The sequence below is a fragment of the Corvus hawaiiensis genome, chromosome 17 (genome assembly GCF_020740725.1).
Source record: "Corvus hawaiiensis isolate bCorHaw1 chromosome 17, bCorHaw1.pri.cur, whole genome shotgun sequence".
Classification (NCBI taxonomy): domain Eukaryota; kingdom Metazoa; phylum Chordata; class Aves; order Passeriformes; family Corvidae; genus Corvus; species Corvus hawaiiensis.
Genome location: NC_063229.1, coordinates 8,205,654 through 8,225,659, shown reverse-complemented (window position 1 = coordinate 8,225,659; position 20,006 = coordinate 8,205,654). Strand labels below are relative to the sequence as shown.

General features: G+C 44.9%; 1 protein-coding gene across 8 annotated transcripts; it reads right to left on the bottom strand.

Annotated features, from left to right (window-relative positions):
- Positions 1-12: 12 nt before the first annotated feature.
- Positions 13-19,967, bottom strand: ELMO2 (engulfment and cell motility 2). Of its 8 annotated transcripts, none has more exons than XM_048321596.1 (22): positions 19,714-19,967; positions 15,468-15,593; positions 15,293-15,333; positions 14,703-14,775; positions 14,345-14,395; positions 13,205-13,386; positions 12,133-12,232; positions 11,786-11,937; positions 9,019-9,097; positions 8,377-8,415; positions 5,491-5,541; positions 5,046-5,168; positions 4,284-4,418; positions 3,750-3,854; positions 3,562-3,670; positions 2,800-2,936; positions 2,314-2,477; positions 2,119-2,231; positions 1,704-1,811; positions 1,294-1,370; positions 893-970; positions 13-367 (listed from the first exon to the last, which is right to left on the bottom strand). In XM_048321596.1, exons 2-22 carry the CDS (start codon positions 15,543-15,545, stop codon positions 167-169), a joined length of 2,196 nt encoding a protein of 731 aa, XP_048177553.1. In that variant the 5' UTR covers positions 15,546-15,593; positions 19,714-19,967; the 3' UTR covers positions 13-166. The 8 variants fall into 8 exon arrangements, with proteins under 8 accessions (XP_048177553.1, XP_048177548.1, XP_048177552.1 ...); XM_048321591.1 differs by having other exon boundaries at positions 1,294-1,376; positions 19,714-19,965; XM_048321595.1 differs by having other exon boundaries at positions 1,294-1,376; positions 8,377-8,412; positions 19,714-19,965.
- Between the last annotated feature and the right edge of the window lie 39 nt (positions 19,968-20,006).

The following is a 20,006-nucleotide window of genomic DNA, read 5'->3' as shown; positions in this document are numbered from 1 at the left end:
CGGAGGCGGCGGCGGCGAGGAGCGCTACTGGTTATTATTGGAACCGATACAAAAGGCGGGCGGCGCCGGGGCCCCCGGCCCGGGCCCGCGGCACGGCAGCAGGCGGCGGCCCCGGCCGCACGGCCCGAGCGGGCTCGGTGCAGGCGCCGGCGGCAGCGCGGGGCGCTCAGCCGTAGTGGTACACGAAGTCGTAGCTGCTCGGCTCCTTGGGGATCGGCGGCGGCGCTTCGGGGATCTGGATGTTCTCCAAGTCCAGGAGCCTCAGCTTCATTTCCATGCTCAGCAGCGTGTCCAGGTCACTCTTGGTCAGCTCACTGGACATGTCCTTCCCCAAGAGAGCATTAAGCCCATCAATCCAGATACAGTACTGTGGAAAAGAAGGGGTAATTCACGACTCCAGGCATAAGTGATACCTTATGTTGAATCTTTTCCATCCATGCAAAAATCAGAGAACTTCATGACAGGAAACACTGGAGGGAGTTAATATGTAGGGAAAAAATCCCAGCCGTAACCCCAAAACAGCGCCCACAGAGATTTCCAACAGAAGTTACAAGCCTAGAGGAAAACGTGAACCCATGGCTCTAGTAGAGGGACAGGAGTTTCCACTGTGGCATAACAAATGAAAAAAGTAAACCTTTTCCAGGCATCATAGGAAGAAAAAATGTAGCAGTCCAGACTAGGGGAAATTAGTGTGGGATTTTTTTTTCTTTTGAAATGAAAAAGATAACTGAGGGAAAAAAAAAAAGATGGTTCATACTAAGCATCACCAACGTATGCTAAGAATGAACCTGGTGAGAGACATCCTGCTTGAGTCTCTAATGAGAAGCAACCAATCCTTAATCTCTGAAGTTAATTGCTATATATTCTACTGCTTAACCACTATGTTCCTTACCTCATATTTATTAGGTGCAATGAAGTTCAAGGTCTCATCGGGATCATATAATATGGAGAAGGCCAATTCTAACACTTCCTAAATGGAAAAGAATCTTTCATTCACCAACTCAACAAAACATGGCAGCACCTTCTGCCTGCCTCCCTGAGAGAGCTGCCTTGCTGCAGCTCAGCTCACTTTCCCATATTGGTATTCTGAGCAATTCTGAAGAGACTACAGCACAATCACACCATGCTCACAAGCTCCTTGCAGTCACAAAGCAATACTAGGAAAGGGCCCAGACAGGACATGGGGTTTGTACACAACACACCTGCAGCGGAGATCATTCACTCCTGTTGCTTGCTTTCAGTCTTAAACACTGCAGCATTAGATACTAATGACAGCAAAAAGGGAGCACTTACCTTATTCTGTTTCAGTGCACTTTTCTCCTTCATATGTGGACAATCCTTCCCTGTGACAATGGCTTTGATGTCTGCAACTGGAACTAACAGTGAAAAAGTGAAACTCCCAAACAAGCAATCCTAACCAGGAAAAGACAGAACTTTGTCTTGTCTTTGCAACAGAACACTTTGGTTTTTTAGCTCCTTAGTGCAGTTTTCCAAAACACATTATCAGTAACACATCCCTGCAGCTGGCTGTTAAAAAAGAAATACCAAGCAATTCCAAGAATGGAAGAATCTGGGCAATGACCAGAAGTTGGTATCCCCTCAGTCAGGGCTTTGGCCATAGCTCTTTCATCTTTATCTAGGATTATACTCAGCCTCTAGACAGCAGAGCACAGAAGAGTGCACAGCCTGTAATCAGGACTCACTTTTTTCTTGTAGAGATTCAAAGGTCACTTCCCCCTGGGCATTATCTTCCAGATCTCCATAGTGTAGCACCTTGTGATTCAGAGCCAGGCGACAATACCAGAATCTTTCTGGAACACACACCAAGTACAGTAAGCTGAGCAAGATCATTCACATAAGATCTCACAGCCGCTACATTACAGCCTCTCCACCCAATCCACCTGCTGGCCCAGTTCCTCAGCACAGCTTCTTATTTGTGAGGGGTTGGCTGTATTCTTAGAAATACACATCTGTGCCATCCCAAACTACTGGCTGACATGGACAGCCCAAGTAACCAGCTTTTCTTTCTGGCAACATTCGTGCCGACAGATTAATTAATTAGATCTTATTTGCTACAGTTCTTCACATGAAAAAATACAGTAGACACTGTCACCTCACCTTGTCTTCTGCGATTTCCAATTTTTCTAAAGCTACTTCCCTCACAAAGCCTGTTCAGGCGCTGTTGCTTTATCAGCTCCAAGATCTCAGGCTGGATTTTCTCTCTCAGCTCCCTGGCAGTCAAATATTAAAGAATAAGCAGAAAATGGAGATAATGGCAAGGACAGAAGGCAATTGTTTTTGTTAGGCACATACACAATAGGTGGAGACTGGAAGTCATCTTGGCTCATTCTCTCCGACTGGCGTAGCCGCAGAATCTCAGAATAGCTCAGGCTGCGCAGTTTGCTCTTGAACTGGTCCAAGGAGTTTGGTTTAGAGGGGAGAGCCCGTGTGATCTGTTCCCTAACGACCTGCATAACCTAAAGAGGTGGTACAGGAAGAAAACGAAGTCACGTTACTGCTGCTTAATGGCAGCAGAGAATCAGGGCACAGCTCAGTGGCAGCAAAGAACTGACATGGGATAACGGGCCAGGAGTATCCATGTACTAGTGACTTTGAAGATCCAGAAGAACCAAGAATGACCTCAGGTCATACCAAATAAAAGTTGAGTCATCCTCCTTTACAGCCCATATCAATCCCGTCACATCTTCTGCGTCTTACTCTTTAACCAAATGTACAGGCTGAGTGAACATGTGCTGATCTACAAAAGATTTTACAAAAATATCTCTTCTCCACCCTGACCTTATTAAAATCTTCTGCTGTCGCCCTCATTTCTTTCCAGGTCTTGTTCAACAGCTGGATACAGATGGCAAACAGCTCCTCAAATGCACGGTCATGGGTGAAAAACATGGGGTGATAGTCGTTCCGGCCTTCATTGGCTTCAGAAAGAAACAAACCACAACCAGGTAAGCATACTGGACAAAAGGTACTAAGAGTAACTAAAATCCACTACAGTGACAGACACCCGATGGTGTGCAACAGTACTTAGTCCAAGAGATTAAGACAGTTCAATACTTTGTCATCCCATAGATAGTTTATCGATGACAGCAACTATCCCCACACTTCACCATGCAGACCTCTGTGACTCATGCCCTTTTCATCCTGGTCCCCCAAAAACACAGTATTTCTCACCTTCCTCTGGAGGAATTTCTTACAGTGGTTAATTTTCTCAGAACACTGTTCTGAGACTGTCAGAACAAATAAACTTTTCCCAAGTACATGATGGTTTCAAGACTAATTTTTTTATGCAGCACCCTCCTGAAGCTCTGGGAAGTTGAAGCTTTCTGCTTGTATCAGTTTTTCAGGAGAACCACTGAACACACACCAAAATTTCTTACTTTATTTCAATAGCGGTATTATCACTGGGACACCAACAGTGCCAACTCCAAGCTCCCCCTGTCCTTACATGGCAGAAGTGAGATCAAGGTACAAATGCTTATGAATATTGGTTTCTAGAAGCATCAGCCCAGCAACCTGTAAAGCTGGGTAATAAATGGTACTTACGGAGTTCCCCAACTTGTAGGATCTCACAGAGCATCCTGGTGAGCTCAATGGCACTGCGCCCAAAGGGACACTCGTGTTTATCTTCTCGACTGCTGTTCTCCAGAACAATCTACAAGAACAGGATGCCACACACACTAAGAAGAGCTGCTGGGGTGTTGGCATCTCTAAAAATCAGCAGCTTTACATACCCTGATATAGGTGTCCTGATGAAATTTGGCTAAGTAAAGCATGTTGTCCAATGCCAGCATCCCAGGAGGAGTCTGTGTAAAATCCATGGCTGGATTGATGTGATTCTGTGAAAAGAGTGTGTAGAAAGAATCCAAACAAATTAACTCAAAGAAATTGTGTGAGAACCTTTTCTGAATGAATTTTAAACCACCTGTCTATCAAGCACTCCCTCACATCTATCCAAGAGACACCTGCTGACAGTGCTATCCAAACTTTCTAGAGGAGAGGTTGATTCCAAGTTCTTCATACTATAGTAAGGAAATGCACCTATGCTAAGGAAATACCTCCAGAGAACACCTAATGAACCTTGGCATTTAACCCATCAGCAAGTTCATAATGATCTTCCCCAGAAGTGTGAGTGTAACAATCTCTAAACTCAGATGCTGAAGTACAGTAAAGGAAACAGCTATTTCTGTTCCTTATTTCCCCACAACTCTGATGGAGATTGCTTAGAGTGCCTTCCCAAGGTTTACAGTCGCTCTCTAGATACATACAGTGAATCCCAGCATCTTGTAGTCCTTGGTGTACATGGCTTTGCGTTTCTCTGTTCCACCGCCAGGGACAGTGTTGCTGTCAGACTCTGCATCAAATGCAATTCTTCTCAACTCAAAGATGATGTCTCTCTGTGCCTGAAGGACAGAAGGCAGGGAAATGGTAACGTGATCAATCACTACAGCAGTATTTTCACATAACACAGTCCTGCATCTCTCTTCAGAGCTCACACAATGAACAGAGAGAGATGCCAAAGGTCATAAATACTACGCACAAAGAGGCAATCCATTTCAAAATGGCAAGTTTCAGTACAGTGGGTAATGCAAAATATTTGTATGCATTTTTCTTTAACTGTAAGTTTAGTTACAGGCAATTTCTAGGCATTCAGATAATGCTATGGCATTTCTCATTAAAGACTGCAATACAGCTGAGTAGTAGACACCTTAAAAATGCTCACTTTTCCTCCTATACTGCAAGGAAATGGATAAAATGATGTGCCTTCCATAGAGGCAAAGTAACTGGTTTGATAGCTGGCATCACACCGGTCAAGAAAGGAATATATGACTTTCAGTGCCCACTTACATCTCCGAGTCCCACAGCATGCAGTGGGATGGTCATGAGCATACCCTAATCCTAAGGTTTACAATGTGAGGGGTGAGTCTGAACCTTTATGTACCATCTACTGCAAACAGTGCTAGGGAGCTCAGGAATAAGGCCCCTTGTCTATTCCATTCTATCAGATCTTATTCAGCTCTAATAGTGACCTGATCATTGGGATCCATCTTGGTCATCATTCTCTCTTCCAGGAGATTAAAGGTCAGGACCTGTAGGACGTAGAGCTGATGTGCCATTTCCGTTTTAATGGGGCGGTTTCCTCTGATCACATGCTGCAAAATAAAGGAGAGGGTAGAAATTAAGAGAATGCAAATAAAAGCTGAGGTATTAGCCCTAGGCATATGCCAGACTGCATGTACATCTCTCTATATGAAGATTGAGTTGTTTAACCTCCATACTCCACCAGAAGCATAATTATAATGCTCTGTAAGAGCAGAAAGCAGCATCCTGATAACTCCCTTTTGAACAAGTTTTGCCTTTGAAAGAGTCCCTTTTCTGAAAGTGCCCTGAGGGCAGCAGAATTTACACTATGCATAAGTGAAACCTTCATTGAGAGGACATCAGGAAGCACTCTGTCATTCCAGACATACTTACATTTAGGATTATAGACCTCAGGTGCTTCTGGGCAAATGCATTAGCCATTTCCTGTTGTGGAATTTAAAGATGAAATAACATGAGTGAAATATAAACAGAAAGCCCACACCGTGTAGAAAGGAGAAAATGAAGGAAGCCTATGAATTGGAGACAGCATTGGCACACAACAAAGTGCTTTTCTACAGACTGTCAATTTACCATGGCAAATTACCACAACTCATAGATGGCTCCCCGACAGAACATCACTAGTGTGGAGAAAGGCACTAGCATAAAATCAAAGCACAGAAGCAAATTTAGCTTAATGTTGGACATCAAATGGTACTTCACTATTAGGAGATACACAGTGGGCTGTGCAGGAAAAACCTGCCGTCTACAAGATCTTCCTCCAATTAGCATTTCATGGCTTCCTACACCAAGGCAAAACACCCAAGATAACAAGGACTATGAGATGCAGGTTTCAGGCCTCCTCCCTCTCAAAAACTCTCCCCCTGAAATTTATTTCCTTTATCCATCTCTAAAGAGATGTTCAGAAGTCAGCTTAAGGACAATTTGCAGAAGCATTTCAGTTTACAAAAATACAGGCTAGTAATTTTCATGCTTAGAGGAAAGCTTCCACTTTCCCTCTTGACTGCATGGCTTCCTTCTCTAAGTGAAGAGGGTTTCCCAAACATCAAGTCATGATGACAAACAGTCACAGCAGATGCAAGATGCCATCAGTTCCAGCAGCAATTATACACGCACCTGCAAAAACCGAACCTGTGCTTTCCTTGTAAATTGTGAAGATGCACTGGCCAATGTAACAGTGACCTCACTACCCCTGCTAGGAGAATGGCACAAGTGCTAATGTCAAGTTGAATATTACCATGAGTTTGCTGCTACAAGCAAACTCTTTTGGATAAGAAAAATCTGTTGGGCATTGTATCATCTGGAAGAAGTCCAAAAGAACTGAGATCTCTTCACATTCCTGTGCAGTGCAGATTGAGAATTGGGAGCAGATGTGGAGTCTCAGACAATTGCACTCAATCAGCTGTACATGATGAGCAATCCAAGACTTTTCAACTGCTCATATCAACATCACTCTTGACAGAGTAAGAAGTCTGGTAAAATGTGTGCATTAACCTTGTTCCAAGTCCCTGTTATGAGTTTTGATCCAGACAGAAACCTCCTAAACCAAGACAGTGACTGACAGCCAAGCCGTAATGGCTGTGAGTTCAGCAGCACTCATGTTACAACCAAAGTGAGTCAGTGCTTGAGTGGAAGGTATCTAAGGAGCATCTAGATGAAGTAGGAGGTGTTTTCAGAGAGAACACACTGCCCTCTGAGTCATTATTTTCTACTACTATTTGTGAGATGTAGCACTGAGAATAGGACATGGCTCTGTTGTTAGGATTTGCTCATGCATGCGACACAAAGAATCCTTTCTCTGAAGGAATTGGTTTGTACATGGGATGGAGTTAACAGGTGACTGAAGCAGATAAGAAGTGGGAAGGACAAAGACAATTAAACAATTCTAAACAGCATAGAAAGAAGCATGAGTACACACACAGTCTAACCACTGCTAAGGGATCTCTAAGGCCCACTGTGCTGCTTGATGGTCACAGAACACAGAATGATTTATGCTGAAAGAAATGTCTTGAGATCATCTAGTCCAACTCTGCTGATTCAAGCAACATCAGACAGATCTGGTTGCCCAGGACTGTCCAGCCAGGTTTTTAGTATCTCCACAGATGAAACTCCATAATCTCTCTGGGTAACCTGTTCCAGTGTTTGACCACTCTCATATTTATGTTGTGTGTCTGTGCACGTGTTCATGTAGAATTTCCTGGGTTTTAAGCTGTGCCCACTGCGTCCTGTCCTGTCAGTTGGCACAACTGAGAGAAGTCAGGCTCCCTCTTTTTTATTCCCTTCCATCAGATATTTAAACACATAAGACCTCCCTGAACCTTCTCTTCTTGAGGCTAAGCAATCCCAAATCTCTCAGGCTCCATTCGTACAGAAGATACTCCAAGTCCCTTATCAACTTCATGACCCTCTGTGGTCATTTGGATTGTGTTCAAGGGAGGGAAAAACAAATGAAAGATCCCTTGAAATTTTGTTTGCTATGAAGTCTACTATCTTTGCTGAATTACCAACAGAGGAGTATAATTTTTCTTATTTTCATGTATTAAGCATATCCATTAAGTTTAGAAATTATGTAACATTTACTGAGATGGCAGTTTCCACTCTGAAGGCGCTGCATCCTCAAAAAAAGTGGAACATTCTCTGTGCCATGCAGAAAACCAAAAAACGTACCAGTATCTCAATACAGAAAGTTCCAAATCAACCTATTAACAAGAGTGATGACTTCCCTGGAGTTAGTACAGGGAAAAAAATATTCTTACACTACAATTCTCATAAGGGAGAAGTCAAATTAGGCAGAATTTATGCTCTATTCCCAAGTCAGCATCAAGTTTCGTGACTGCTCTTCACAGACAAACAGCTCTATCTTTAGAAGGATGCAGCTGGATATGAAACTGTCATTAACACAAGTGAGATTTGGGGTATAAACTCATGCTGCAATAAGTTTAAGGAGATTCAGATTGCTAAAGGACTGGTTCCAGTTCTACAATTGGTTCACCTGGTCAGTCTTGCAGTATCAGTTTCCTTTTATGACCATCTGTATGACCTTGTGTGCACAATAAGTCATTCGGGGTTTCTCCTGCTACTGATTCTTCTCCCCTCCACAGTCTGAGTGCATCCCCAGGAGTCCTCCCGCCCTTCTCCCTAGGTTCATCCACTCTCTGAGGCCTGTGGGCATCATCCCTGGGATACAAGGAGGCACAGCTAGAGAAAAGCTAACATGCCTAGTTCCCCTACATGACCAGCCCCCAGGCTTGAGTTACTTACAGTGATGGGCAGGTCTAGTGGGTTAAGCAGCTTGTCCTGCTGGCAGAAAGCAAAAAAAGGCACAAAGAGAAGCAGACAGGATTTAGCTTAGAGTCCAGGAATAAGGCAACAAACAGGGCACTAGAGAAGAAAGACTTAACACAGCAAAGCTACACAATACACACATATGCACATCTTACAGGTAGCTGAGATCTTGGGAGTTTCCTCAGACCAGGACAGTGTTTCATTTCTCACATTTGCCAGCAGGAATATCCCCCTATGACTTAAGAAAGGTCCCTTTTTGGGGGAGAAAGAGGTGGGGTGGTTTTTTTTTTAAGTACATACAGCCCCAAGGAGTCTACCCAGCCTACCTCTCCCATACATAATTAACTTAAAAAAACTTCCCATGCTGTCTGGAGGATTACTTTCTGTCTCTGAAGGTCTTTCAGAATCCTTTCTGAGCATCTCCTAAATATAGATGTGTGCTCCAGGACACATCATTAATGGGATGGTACTTTTTCTCCTCTGTTGCCGTACTGAAACAGCCACTCAAGTTCTTGGCAAGGTCTGAGGTCTACCTTGCCCAGACAATATGATTTCTGAGGCATAAACAGCCAGGCAGCAACCATTATTCAGGTTTAAAGTCAAAAGGCAAGAACAAACCTGTCTCTTGTCCTCAGGTGCCTTCAGGAAGAGGGCATTGATCAAGGCAATGGCATATGTCTGAATCTCTTGGTTTGAGCTGCAGAACAAAAAAGGGAGGCTTTGTAAGGCAACAGGCAGTATAGAGTATTACAGCTTGGTGCTTTACCTGCACCATGAGAACACTGATTACAGCTGTCTTGCATTTTCAACAGACAAGCAGGACTCATGTAAGCTATGCTCATGATTCCCAACTCTTCAAAAGGCTTGCAAAAACCTGAGAGAAGTTCGTGACTGACAGGTCCATTATCCGGGAGACAGAGCAGACTGCAGCCCAGCACTGCCAGTTTGTTTCCAGTGCTGAAACTATCTCTGTTAAACCTGGTTATAGTACAGTCTGCCACATGGATACAGCCTGAAACTTGTATGGAGCAAGTAATTTTTCTCCCCTATGCCAATGGAAGCCACCAAAAGCAAATGGACCTAAGGGGAAAGAATGCTTCACTGAAGAATTTCTTCAGGTAAAGGGTGCTTAGCTCCATCCTAGGTCACACACAGCATGTGGTTTCAACTGCCATGTTCAAAACAGCACAAAACTAGGCTTCTAAATGCCAATGATATTATTCTGCCCTCATCCTGATACTCTATCAAATCCAGGTTTGTTTCTTGCAATACTCTCTTTCTGGTAGTACACCTTGGCTGGACACCAGGCGCCTTCCAAGCCACTCTATCCCTCCCCTCTTCAGCAGGACAAGGCAGGGGAGAAAACAGGATGGGAAAAACTCAAAAAAGGCAGCTTAATAAAGCATAAGTAAAGGCTGTGCATGAAAGCAAAGGAAAACAAAAGATTTATTCTCTACTTCCCATTAGCAGGTGATGTCCAGCCACTTCCTGGGAAGCAGGGCTTCAGTACAGACAGCAGTTGCTTTGGAAGACAAATGTCACAGTAACAAATGCCCCTCATCCCTCCTTTCTCTTAGCTTTTATTGCTGAGCAGATGTCATAAGGTCAGTTTGGGTCAGCTGCCCTGGCTATGCCCCCTCCCAAGATCTTGCCCACCCTCCAGGGTACTGGGTGAGGGGAGGAAACATTGGAGAGACAGTTCTGATGCTGGAGCACTGCTCAGCAGCAGCCAAAACACTGGGGTTTTTATCAACACATTTTCAGCTCTCAGGGCACAGTACAGCAGTGTGAGGGCTGTTCTGGGGAAGTGAACTTCATCTCAGCCAGACCCAGTGCACTCTTGCATCAACCTCTTCTGATGAACAGAAGCCCAGTGTATCACCTAAACCAACTTTTGTGCATGAATATACCTCTTTTAAAAATATTTTTTTTATTTAACTACACATGTAGAAATAAATTTTTTATAAAAGATCTAAACCCAATACTTCTTTCAGCTTAAATACCTATTTTCCTCACTTTGACATATCTCTGGATAACGACCATATTCTTTCTTCTATTGCTCCCTTCCATTTTTTTTTCATTTTGGTCAATCTGCTGTACTTCAAACATGCAAATCTCCATGCATCATCCTAGGTTTTTCTTGGGCCTCTGAGCTGCACAGGTCTCTGAAGTCTGTCATTCATTTTGCTCTCCTTTTCAGGGTTGTTGCTCTTTTCATCACACTGCTTGCTTTTTGACAAAGCAGAACAATTTTTAGGTTAGTTTGTCCTCTTCTAACTCATCTCCTTTGGACTTGTTTCCATGGTCATGTTCTTCCAGAACATATCCTCTGTTATGAACTGTTCCCTCCTGATGGTCTTGCCAAGAAAACCACCAGCAAATCCTGACTCACCCTCCACCTCCCTTTTCAAAATATTCCCTGCATAGATGCTTTCTTAAGTGACCAAATGTGTTCTGGAAGCACTTAAGCACACAAGTTTGTGTCTTGAACAAAGATAATTTGCTTAAAAAAACTGCACAAGTGTGTTCAATGTTGGGACCAAATCTGTGTTTGACTAAATCCAAAATAATAAAGCTGAAAGAACATATACTCTTTGCAGAACAAAGCTGCTGGAGTGTTCAGGAGAACTTGTTCAGCTTTTCTGTTAACCAAATTCAAATGTATAAACATTCCAAGCACACAGTGACATTGATGCAATACTTTGTTTGCCCTATAATTTTGTTAACCTACTGTTCACTGATTAAGGAGTGAAAAGTACAAATAGTGCTTTTCCACATGTTCAGAATTAAAAGGCTTGAAAACCCAACCTACTCAAACTCTAACAATTACATGCTGGTTTTTTATATGGAAGAGTAGAACTGACCCAGACAAACAGCCCTAAGAGACAGATATTAATTTGCCAGTTTGTTTGGAAAGAGAGGAAGGAGATGAAGCAAGTTTTTATTCCCTTCAAGCAAGAAAAGCAATTGTTTTCTGCCTCAGTATGCAGGACAAAACCCCGAAGATGAAGAGCTCTTAGCTTCTAGTGGAGACAATTTAAGGAGGGGTAAAAGTGACAGACAGCTGGATGAAGAAGCTTTGGGAAGTTTAGTGAAATGCAGGTTTGGTCCTAGCACTGAACACACTTGGGCAGTTATTTTAAGCTAAATATCTTTGTTCAAGACTCATGTGCCCAAGTGCTTCCAGAACACAGAACATATTTTTATAGGATCTCACTTTTTAAAAAAAATCCATTAGAAATCTTAAAGGTCAAGTAAGTTGTCATATTGGTAATGCTTAAAAAATATCATCTTTAAGTGTTTCAAATGTAAAGTGATGTATTTTAAAATAAACAAGCAGTCAAAAAATGGGTGTAAATCACACCATTGCTGGGTGGACACTCACACTTGCAGGTGAGAAATGAGCTGTCCCACGGTTATCTCCTCTGCAATCTTCTGGTACAGAGTCTGGCTGTTGAGCACCATGCTCTCCAGGATGGCCAGGGACCGCTGCAGGATGGACACATCCACCATGGGCTGACTCACGTACCCTGCAATCTAAAAACACAGGAACCAGCAGGTCAGCTGGTGCCCATCCAGGAGGCCTTGTGGTGAGTGAGACAGGGCTCAGAAAGAGGAGTGCACTGTGTTCTCAGAGAGTACTTGGCTTCTCAGAGTCTTTTGCTTGTCCTGAAAGATGCATTAAAGCATGAAAAGAAATAGTATCCACTCGCCACCTCCACCCGAACTCACCTGTTTGATGAAGGTTATTGAGACCATGTCCCAGGAGACAATACCGTGGTCCATGAGCTCCAAGAAGGCAGTCAGGGTGAAAGCCAACATCTCACTGTAACTGAGAAATTGAAGAATTCAGTTACAAGAGATCTGCTGGCAAGAAAAAAAAGCCTGCTCAAGCTAGATAAGCTGGGTAAGAGAAAAATGTCACCACGTTCTCCTAATAAAACAGTTTGGCACCTGGGGGAGCAATAAAGTGTATACATTTATGCAGATAATTTTACTGCTTTGTGGAAAGGTATTTTATTTATTTTATTTATTATATATTTAATATATTTATTAAATATAAAATTTATTTTATTTAAATATTTATATTTATTTATGGAAAGGAGAGCAGAGCTAGGGTAGAGATACCAGCAAAGTCACATTCAGTAGCTGCAGTCAGCAAGTCCAAGACAGACTAAAAAGGTATTTTTTCCTGGTTACAAGCACAAATTAAAATTAGCAGCAGTAAGTGCCTAGTCCTGCCACCAGAGACTCACAACCACCTGGATCAGTACTTGGCTAGTCAAAGGAACAAATATGTTTCCATATCAGAAGAAAAACTAAGGAAAGTTAATTGTCCTTCTCTAAATATTGGGACCTGACTTGAAATAAAATGAAAAGCACAGCATGAATTGTGGAAAATTTAATACATAACCACAAGACAGAACGATAAAGGAGACTGAGGGAAAGATTGCAAAAAATGCCAAAAACACCTTAGTTGCTAATATGTAAAAAAAGCTATAAATGTTATGACAATAAATTATCAAGACTTTAGAAGTACTTTCAATGAAACATAACAACTACAGCAGGAAATATAAGTGAATTATTTGCATCATAGTTCACTGTGAACGTGCTTGAGGAAACTTCCAGATCAGATTGTGACTGTCTCCTCTGCTGCCTCATGAGGTTTAGCAAATGACTAGAAAGACTTTGCTCCACAGATCAACATTTGCTATAAGGTTGGTTGCTTAACGCCACTTCAGCAAGCAAAATGAGCCCCTTATTCGAGGCCTTCTTCCAGAGTCCTGGAATAAAGGAAACTTACTGGGATAGAAGCTTGGTCCCACTCTCCACAAGCCGTGTCAGCACTGTAATCCCTTCCATGTTGATGAACTCTGTGGCAAAGGTGACGTCTGCTGAAAGTTTCGCCAGTTCCTTCATGGCATCCAGCCGGGCTTCCATGCTGTGCGACTGGATCCTCTCCATCAGCTGGCGAGCTGCCCTAGACTGCCAGGAAAGAGGGATGGTGCCAGTTACAGACCAGTCACCTGCAGTCTGAGTCCTGCCAGCATCAGCATTCTGTCAGAAGCCCATGGGTGGACAGGGAGAGCAGAGCCAGGATAAAGATACCAGTAAAGTCACATTCAGTAGCTGCAGTCAGCAAGTCTAAGACAGACTAAAAAAAGGCTTCTCTCAGCAACAGTTACAGCCAAGCAGGAGGTAAAATGCTATTTTACATATTAGAGCAAATGCCTGTTTTTCTCCTTGCTGAGGTGAGTGGAGGTGGGTATAGAAATATGGAGCAACACCATTAAAGAAATACAGTATTAATAAAAAGTCTCATAGATTCAAAGAGAAGCACGAGCACATTTTGTGTATCCACAAGACATTCTGTAAGATTTCTCAGACACAGATCAATGACATCCTCTTAATTCCCTCTTGTCCAAGTACCTTCTCCCAGTTCTACTCACCCTCAGCTCTATGCCACTTGCACAAAAAAAGTTTAAGAATTTAAATAAAACGAAAGCTGCAAAAGATGACTTTTGAGGTCACAAGAGCAACACTTCAGCAGGAACAACCTCCTCTTCATCAAATTTGTCGTTATATTAATTTTTTGCATTCAGTCACCGGAACTGCTGCTTTCTGACTGACCCTGCCAAGTGCACTCATACTGAGAATGCATTTGTCAGGTGTTTCACAACATCCTAATCTGGGAGATGCATTAAAACTGTAGACTGGATTTATTTACAGAAAGTCCTATAAAAGGGCAGAGCATCCAAAGGAAAGACACACACCACAGCCAGGATGGAAAACAAGGAGTGCGTGCCTCACTGTGTGGAACGGCCCACAACAAAGGCAACCCCCCTGCAATTTGGGGAGAAGGAGAAAGAAAAGCCAAGAGGCAAGAAACAGCCTGTCATCCATGGAGAGTTACTGAGAAAGACGGAGGTGAGGAAGCGTTTACCGGGGAGACTGCCAGCTGTAGGATCGTTCCATTCTTGATGTCACAGCGAGTCTGAAAGAAAACAAACTGTGAAAAAGTGGGGGGGGAAAGAACCCAACCAGATCTACAGCGCCCATCTGTATGCACAAGTAAAGAGGCTCCCATGCCACACAACCCTACTGAGGGTACCACACCTACAGGCATGCAAGGGGAGCAGTGCAAAGCTCCTCAGCTGAACGGCACCATTTGAGTCTGAGTCTCTCTGAGAGCAGAGATGCTGCTCCTCAAGGATTAGTGCCAGCATTGTTCTATGACTCTAGTCCAAGGCATTCTGCGCTCTCACCCAGGACATCAACAAACTGCTGCCTCTCACACTGACCTGCTCTGTGATGTACAGCTGAGGACCATCAGCATAACGCAGCGTGTAATACTCAGGGTTTGGCAACGACCACCTGGCAGAGGAAGAAGAAGGATACATTAAGCTTCTTCCTCCTCTTTCTTCTGGCTCTCAATTAGGAAGTAGAGCTTGATCCCAGGAAGGTGCAAAAGAACTTTCAAGCAAAGCTTTAGCAGGGGGAAATTAGGTCTCCCAAAGAGGAGAGAAAACCTCTCTTGAGGAGAATGTGGGACTTCAGCCTACTCTAAACTCCATGGAACATCTGAATAGGCCTACACTTCAAGAACTGCAGGATGGGCCAATCCTCAGAGACACTGACCCTAGGGCATAAAAATGCATACACTTAGAACTGGAATAAAAAGGAAGGCCCTCATTTTCAAGGAGCTCCTTTTTTCAAAGGAGATCCTTTTCTTCACAATTTAAACCCCAGCCCATTCCATGGCCAAAACTGGCAGCAGGCAGCACAGACTGTGCTAGCAGCACATTAACAAGCAGCAGACTTCCACAGTAACCCAGCAAGATGTAGCAGCAGGACAGACTTTCTCCACAAGGGTTCCCAGAGAACTACTCACCCATCACAGACCTCCTTGATGATGGATGCAAGAGGCCTTTTCTAGAACAGAAAGAGAGTCCTCAGTAGTCGTGTTCCTCTCAACCAGAAAGGAATACTGCCCATTTCTATGCTTCCCACATTCCAGTATCAATGCTGGGGTGCCTTTCCTCCCCCACCTGGTTACCATGTCTCACCTGATCTATTTCCAGCAGCTGGGCATTGGCACCTGGCCACTCAACAGCCACTTTCACAATGTCTGAAGGTGGTGGCATTGCTCCAGACTCCTCCAGGTGCCTTTACAGCAGCATACACCTCCACACCTGTTAAGAGAAAGGATAGTGAGCATCTTCTCTGAAAGCTATTTCACTTGCTACATTGGATCTAACACCAAGCTTCAAAACACCTAAGACGAGGTTTCCTGGGCCTGATAGGAAACATCCAGTATTACCAGTGATCAAGGCCTCACAGAAAGAGCATGTTGTGAAATTGTATGCCCAACCTCATCACCCAGATATACTTCTGAGAACTTGCTGGGGCACTCACAAGGAGGAGGATCACTGATCAGCAAAGCCCCATCTGCCACCCACTGTCTGTACTAGCAGCTCCGTTTGCAGCTACTGAAGCAGCAGCTCCCTAGGCTCAGCTGCAGTCTGTGAGTGAGAGCAGGAACAGACTGCCCAGGTTGCCTGCCTCCCATGGGCTGGTGTTTACTGGATGCCCCATCCAAATATCTCAGATAACTTGATCCACTCAGGATACCCGAACAGGCCTTTAGGCAAAGCAGCAGCAGCTAGCTTTATCTTATTCCCTTCCTGCAACATCATAAATCCAAAACATGAGCATCCATCACAGAAAATAAGGTAACTCAGCACTTCCTCTGGAAGTCTACTTTTCATTCCTTTATCTGCCTTTCAGAGCATAAGCTTGTGTTCAGGGTTTGGCCCCAGTCAGTAGTCAGTCATTTGTGCCCAGAAAATTGGACTGCATGACTTCCTGCACTCCTATGACAGCCAGATTTGGTCCACTCTACCACTCCACCCCTTGGGAAGTATCTGGCCACCCAGATTCAGAATTTCATGATATTCTGGAAAGTCTACCCCAACTGACAGAGATGGCTACACGTCAGTACTCCTGGCCTTCTCTTTCTGTTTGAGCACTAATCACAAGAATGGCTTGCATTTTCTTAAAACTCATAAAATGGCTTTAAGACTAAACACATCTCATGCAGAAAAGTGCCAGTCAAGTTAGGTTCAAAACAACATCTCCAACCTTTCAGATAAGCAGCACACATTATCTGGCCTTGGAAAAGCAGCAGACTTGGGGCACAAATGAGGGTAACTACCAATATACAACCAGTACTCCCCAAAGAGCCCAATTTGTATGACACCCCCAGACCTGCAGGATATACAGCTTTCTATGTATTAAATCTAGAAACAGGCAGGCAGTTCCCAAATGGTGTGTGATTTCCACTCACTGTTCTCCAGCAATTAAAGGCTATGATGGCCTAAACCTGAAATCCTGAGAAACGTTAGTCCTGTGCAAAAGCACACACACAACATCCCCAGTTACCAGCCTGTAATAACTGAACAGGTAATTACCTCTCCCACGAGCGAGCCAATTCTGAACCACAAAATATCTAAATCCATTCAGTGTTCAAGGCACAGCAAATACACAGTGAAGAGACAAGGCTCAAAGATTACTCCCAGAGTATTAAGAACTGAATTTGCAACTTTTAAAACTAATTTACCCATGAGTAATTTTGCATGAGTAATTAGCATCTAATTACCACTTCTCCCTTCAGCCACTTGCAGTACAGTCATAGTCTTTTATTTGTATTGCAAGTGGCAAGTTGCTACTGAAAAGTACAAGGAAATACAGCACCTTATATGCCAAAACAAAGACATCCAGATTACTAGAGGTAGAAGCATTTACAAATCTCTAACTTGTCTTTTCCCACACAAAGAACAGGCCTCATTCAGAGAGGGGAAGTGCCCATTAAAACAGAAGCACTGCTATGAGGGGAAATCCTGCAGAAATCATAGAACAGTTAGGTTGGAAAATACCTTTTAGATCATGAAGTCCAACCACAAATATAACACTGCCAAGTCCACCACAAAACCACATCCCTAAGAACCATATAAATGAAACAGGAGGTTCATGAAACAGGAGTTTCATCCCCAAAGAAGTACTGCAGAGGCACACAGCACCTAAAGGTCATGCACTCTACCTGCAGCTCCCCTGATATCCTCACCACCAAAACCAGGGACCAACAAAGTTGTATTGCCCTACTTTGATATCTCCAAAAAAAAAAAAGCTCTCAGCTGCATACAAACTCAAAGTAACTCACCATGATATTTAAGACTTATTTCTGCCCCAAATTTCTTCCATAAATGAGCACCCACTCATGACTGGCAACCATGTTCCCTATTCCAATCAATATTCAAGGCACAGCAAATACACAATGAAAGAAACAGAGCTTCAAGACTGATTTTTTTTTTTTTTTTTTTTTGCACAACAGCACCACAGAGCAGAAACCACAGAGATATCTATCAAGGCAGAGATTTGAACATCAAAGTGACTTGGCTAAAGGAGAACCCAGAGAAGTAGGAATTAAAAATTTAAAAAGGCAGGAAACTCTTTAGAACAGTCTTGGGCAAACAATGGTTTGAAGGACCAACACAGATCAATGGCTAAGGAGAAGCAGCTTTCCAGAAGAGAACAAGGAAGACTGGACTACAAATACAAAGGGTACTTCAGGTCAGCCTCTTAACATGAAGTTGTCTGCCAAAAGCACGCTTTGAAAAGATTTCACTGCATGTCTGCAGACAAGAGGGGTGTCAAGATGTTTGGTTCTACAATGGATATTTTGCAGTGCAACAGTCATAGAGCTGATAAAATGACTTCAGAAGCTCTTGTGAAGAAGCACAGACCATGATGTTGCATAATTGTGATTATCAGTCAGTCACTTATGTGCATGCTCTCACAGCACATTCTTCTCAACAGCATGTAAACAGTTTCTCACAGTTTTGTAAAGGGAGACAGAAGCAAAGCTAAAATCCATCAAAAATTAATTCAGTCTGCTTCTGCAGAGTGAGACCTGTCATACAAAGCAGTGGTGCAGGGGTAGCTGCAGGGCAAGGAAAAATCAGCAAAGCCACTAAAACCACACTATTCAAAAGACTTCTGAGAAGCTCCAAGCTAAAACAACTAGAGTATTTTAAGCAGAATTTCCCTATTCACAAACTCAATCTTCTTTTCATCACAGATAGAGAACAAAGTGTGCTGCACACAGAATGAAAATGAGGAGGATGAAAGAACATTCCCTGAAAAAGAAAAGCTGCCTGGTAGAATCCCCCAGTCAACAACTGAATAGCAGCTTCTGAAACCTGTAGATGCAACAAAACACCCTTGGCAGTCCTCAGCAAGTCCCCAGATGGTACCAACTGGCCAAGCTAAAGTTGGAAGTGACGTCGGCAGAGGGACTAATGGGACAGGTGGGCAGAGAAGACACATCCCTTGGCCAAGCAGCATGAAAGGGTAGGAGATAACAGAGCCCAACCCGAGGGCTATGCAATTTTCAATGTTACCTCACTAAAGAAGCGATGAGAAACCAGATAAACCTCTTGATAAACCAGAGAGCCAAATGGCTCAGATTCCCTGCCTCTGGAATCCTACATTCCTCCAAAGGCCTTCCATGGCTGCACTTTGGCTGTAAAGCACCAAGCCTATGGGCCCTGGTCACGCACATTTCAACACAGTACACCAAAGACCATCGCTTGGCAAAGACAGAAACTGATAGCAACAGGCAAAAAGAGAACTGCTTTATTATTTTTACTCAGTCTAGCGACTTCAAAGTCGCCAGCCAGGCGACAACCCCTGAAGCTTGGCCCAAAAAGCAGTTCAAGGCATTAAACAATAATTTTTTGCTAAGCACTACCCGTGCTGTGCCTCGGCTCCCGAGGGAGCAGCGGCCTCGCCCTTCTCGGGGGCTGCTCGGCCCGGGCGCGGCCCCGGGGGCAGCGGGGGCGGTGCGTCGGGAGCGCGGCACAACCGGAGCTGCGGCGGCGGAGCGGGGCCGGGGGCGGGAGGACGAGCCAGGCCGGAGCCGGGGCCGCCGGCAAGGAGGGCGGTGGGCGCGGCGCCGCAGCGGGCCCGGGAAGGCAGCAGACCCGAGGCGCTCCACCGACGGCTGCAGCCCCCAGTCCCTCTCCTTTCCCCTATCCCTATCCACGCCCTCGCCCACCGCCCGCGCTCACCCGACCCCACCGCGGCCGCTCCGCGTTCCCGCGGCCCCGCCGAGGCGCTGCCGGCGCTGGCACCGCCCCTGGGCGCGTCATGCGCCCGCCGCTGCCATGGAGACCGCGGGGACCATGGAGACCCGACCCGCCGGCACCGCCACCCCAGCGCACCCCCCTCGGCAGCCGAGTTAATGCCGCTAACCGAGCGTCCCCCGTCCCTGCGCCCCTCCTCGCCTCCGGGGCCGCCGCGGCGGGGCTCACGTCAGTTCCCCGTGCCCACGGTGCCCCGCCTCCGGGAGCGGCTGCGAGCGCCAGGGGCCGGGTGCGCAGGGGCTCATGCAGGGCAGCCGCTCCGCCGCTCGGGCTGGCGCGGGGCTCTGCAGCGGCGCCGCGGCCGCGCTCAGCTCCCTCCGCCCCGACAGCGAGCGTGGGGCACGGAGCTCTGCGCAGCCCCCGCCCCCGGCCCCGGCCGCCCCGGCCCGCCCCGGGAAGCGC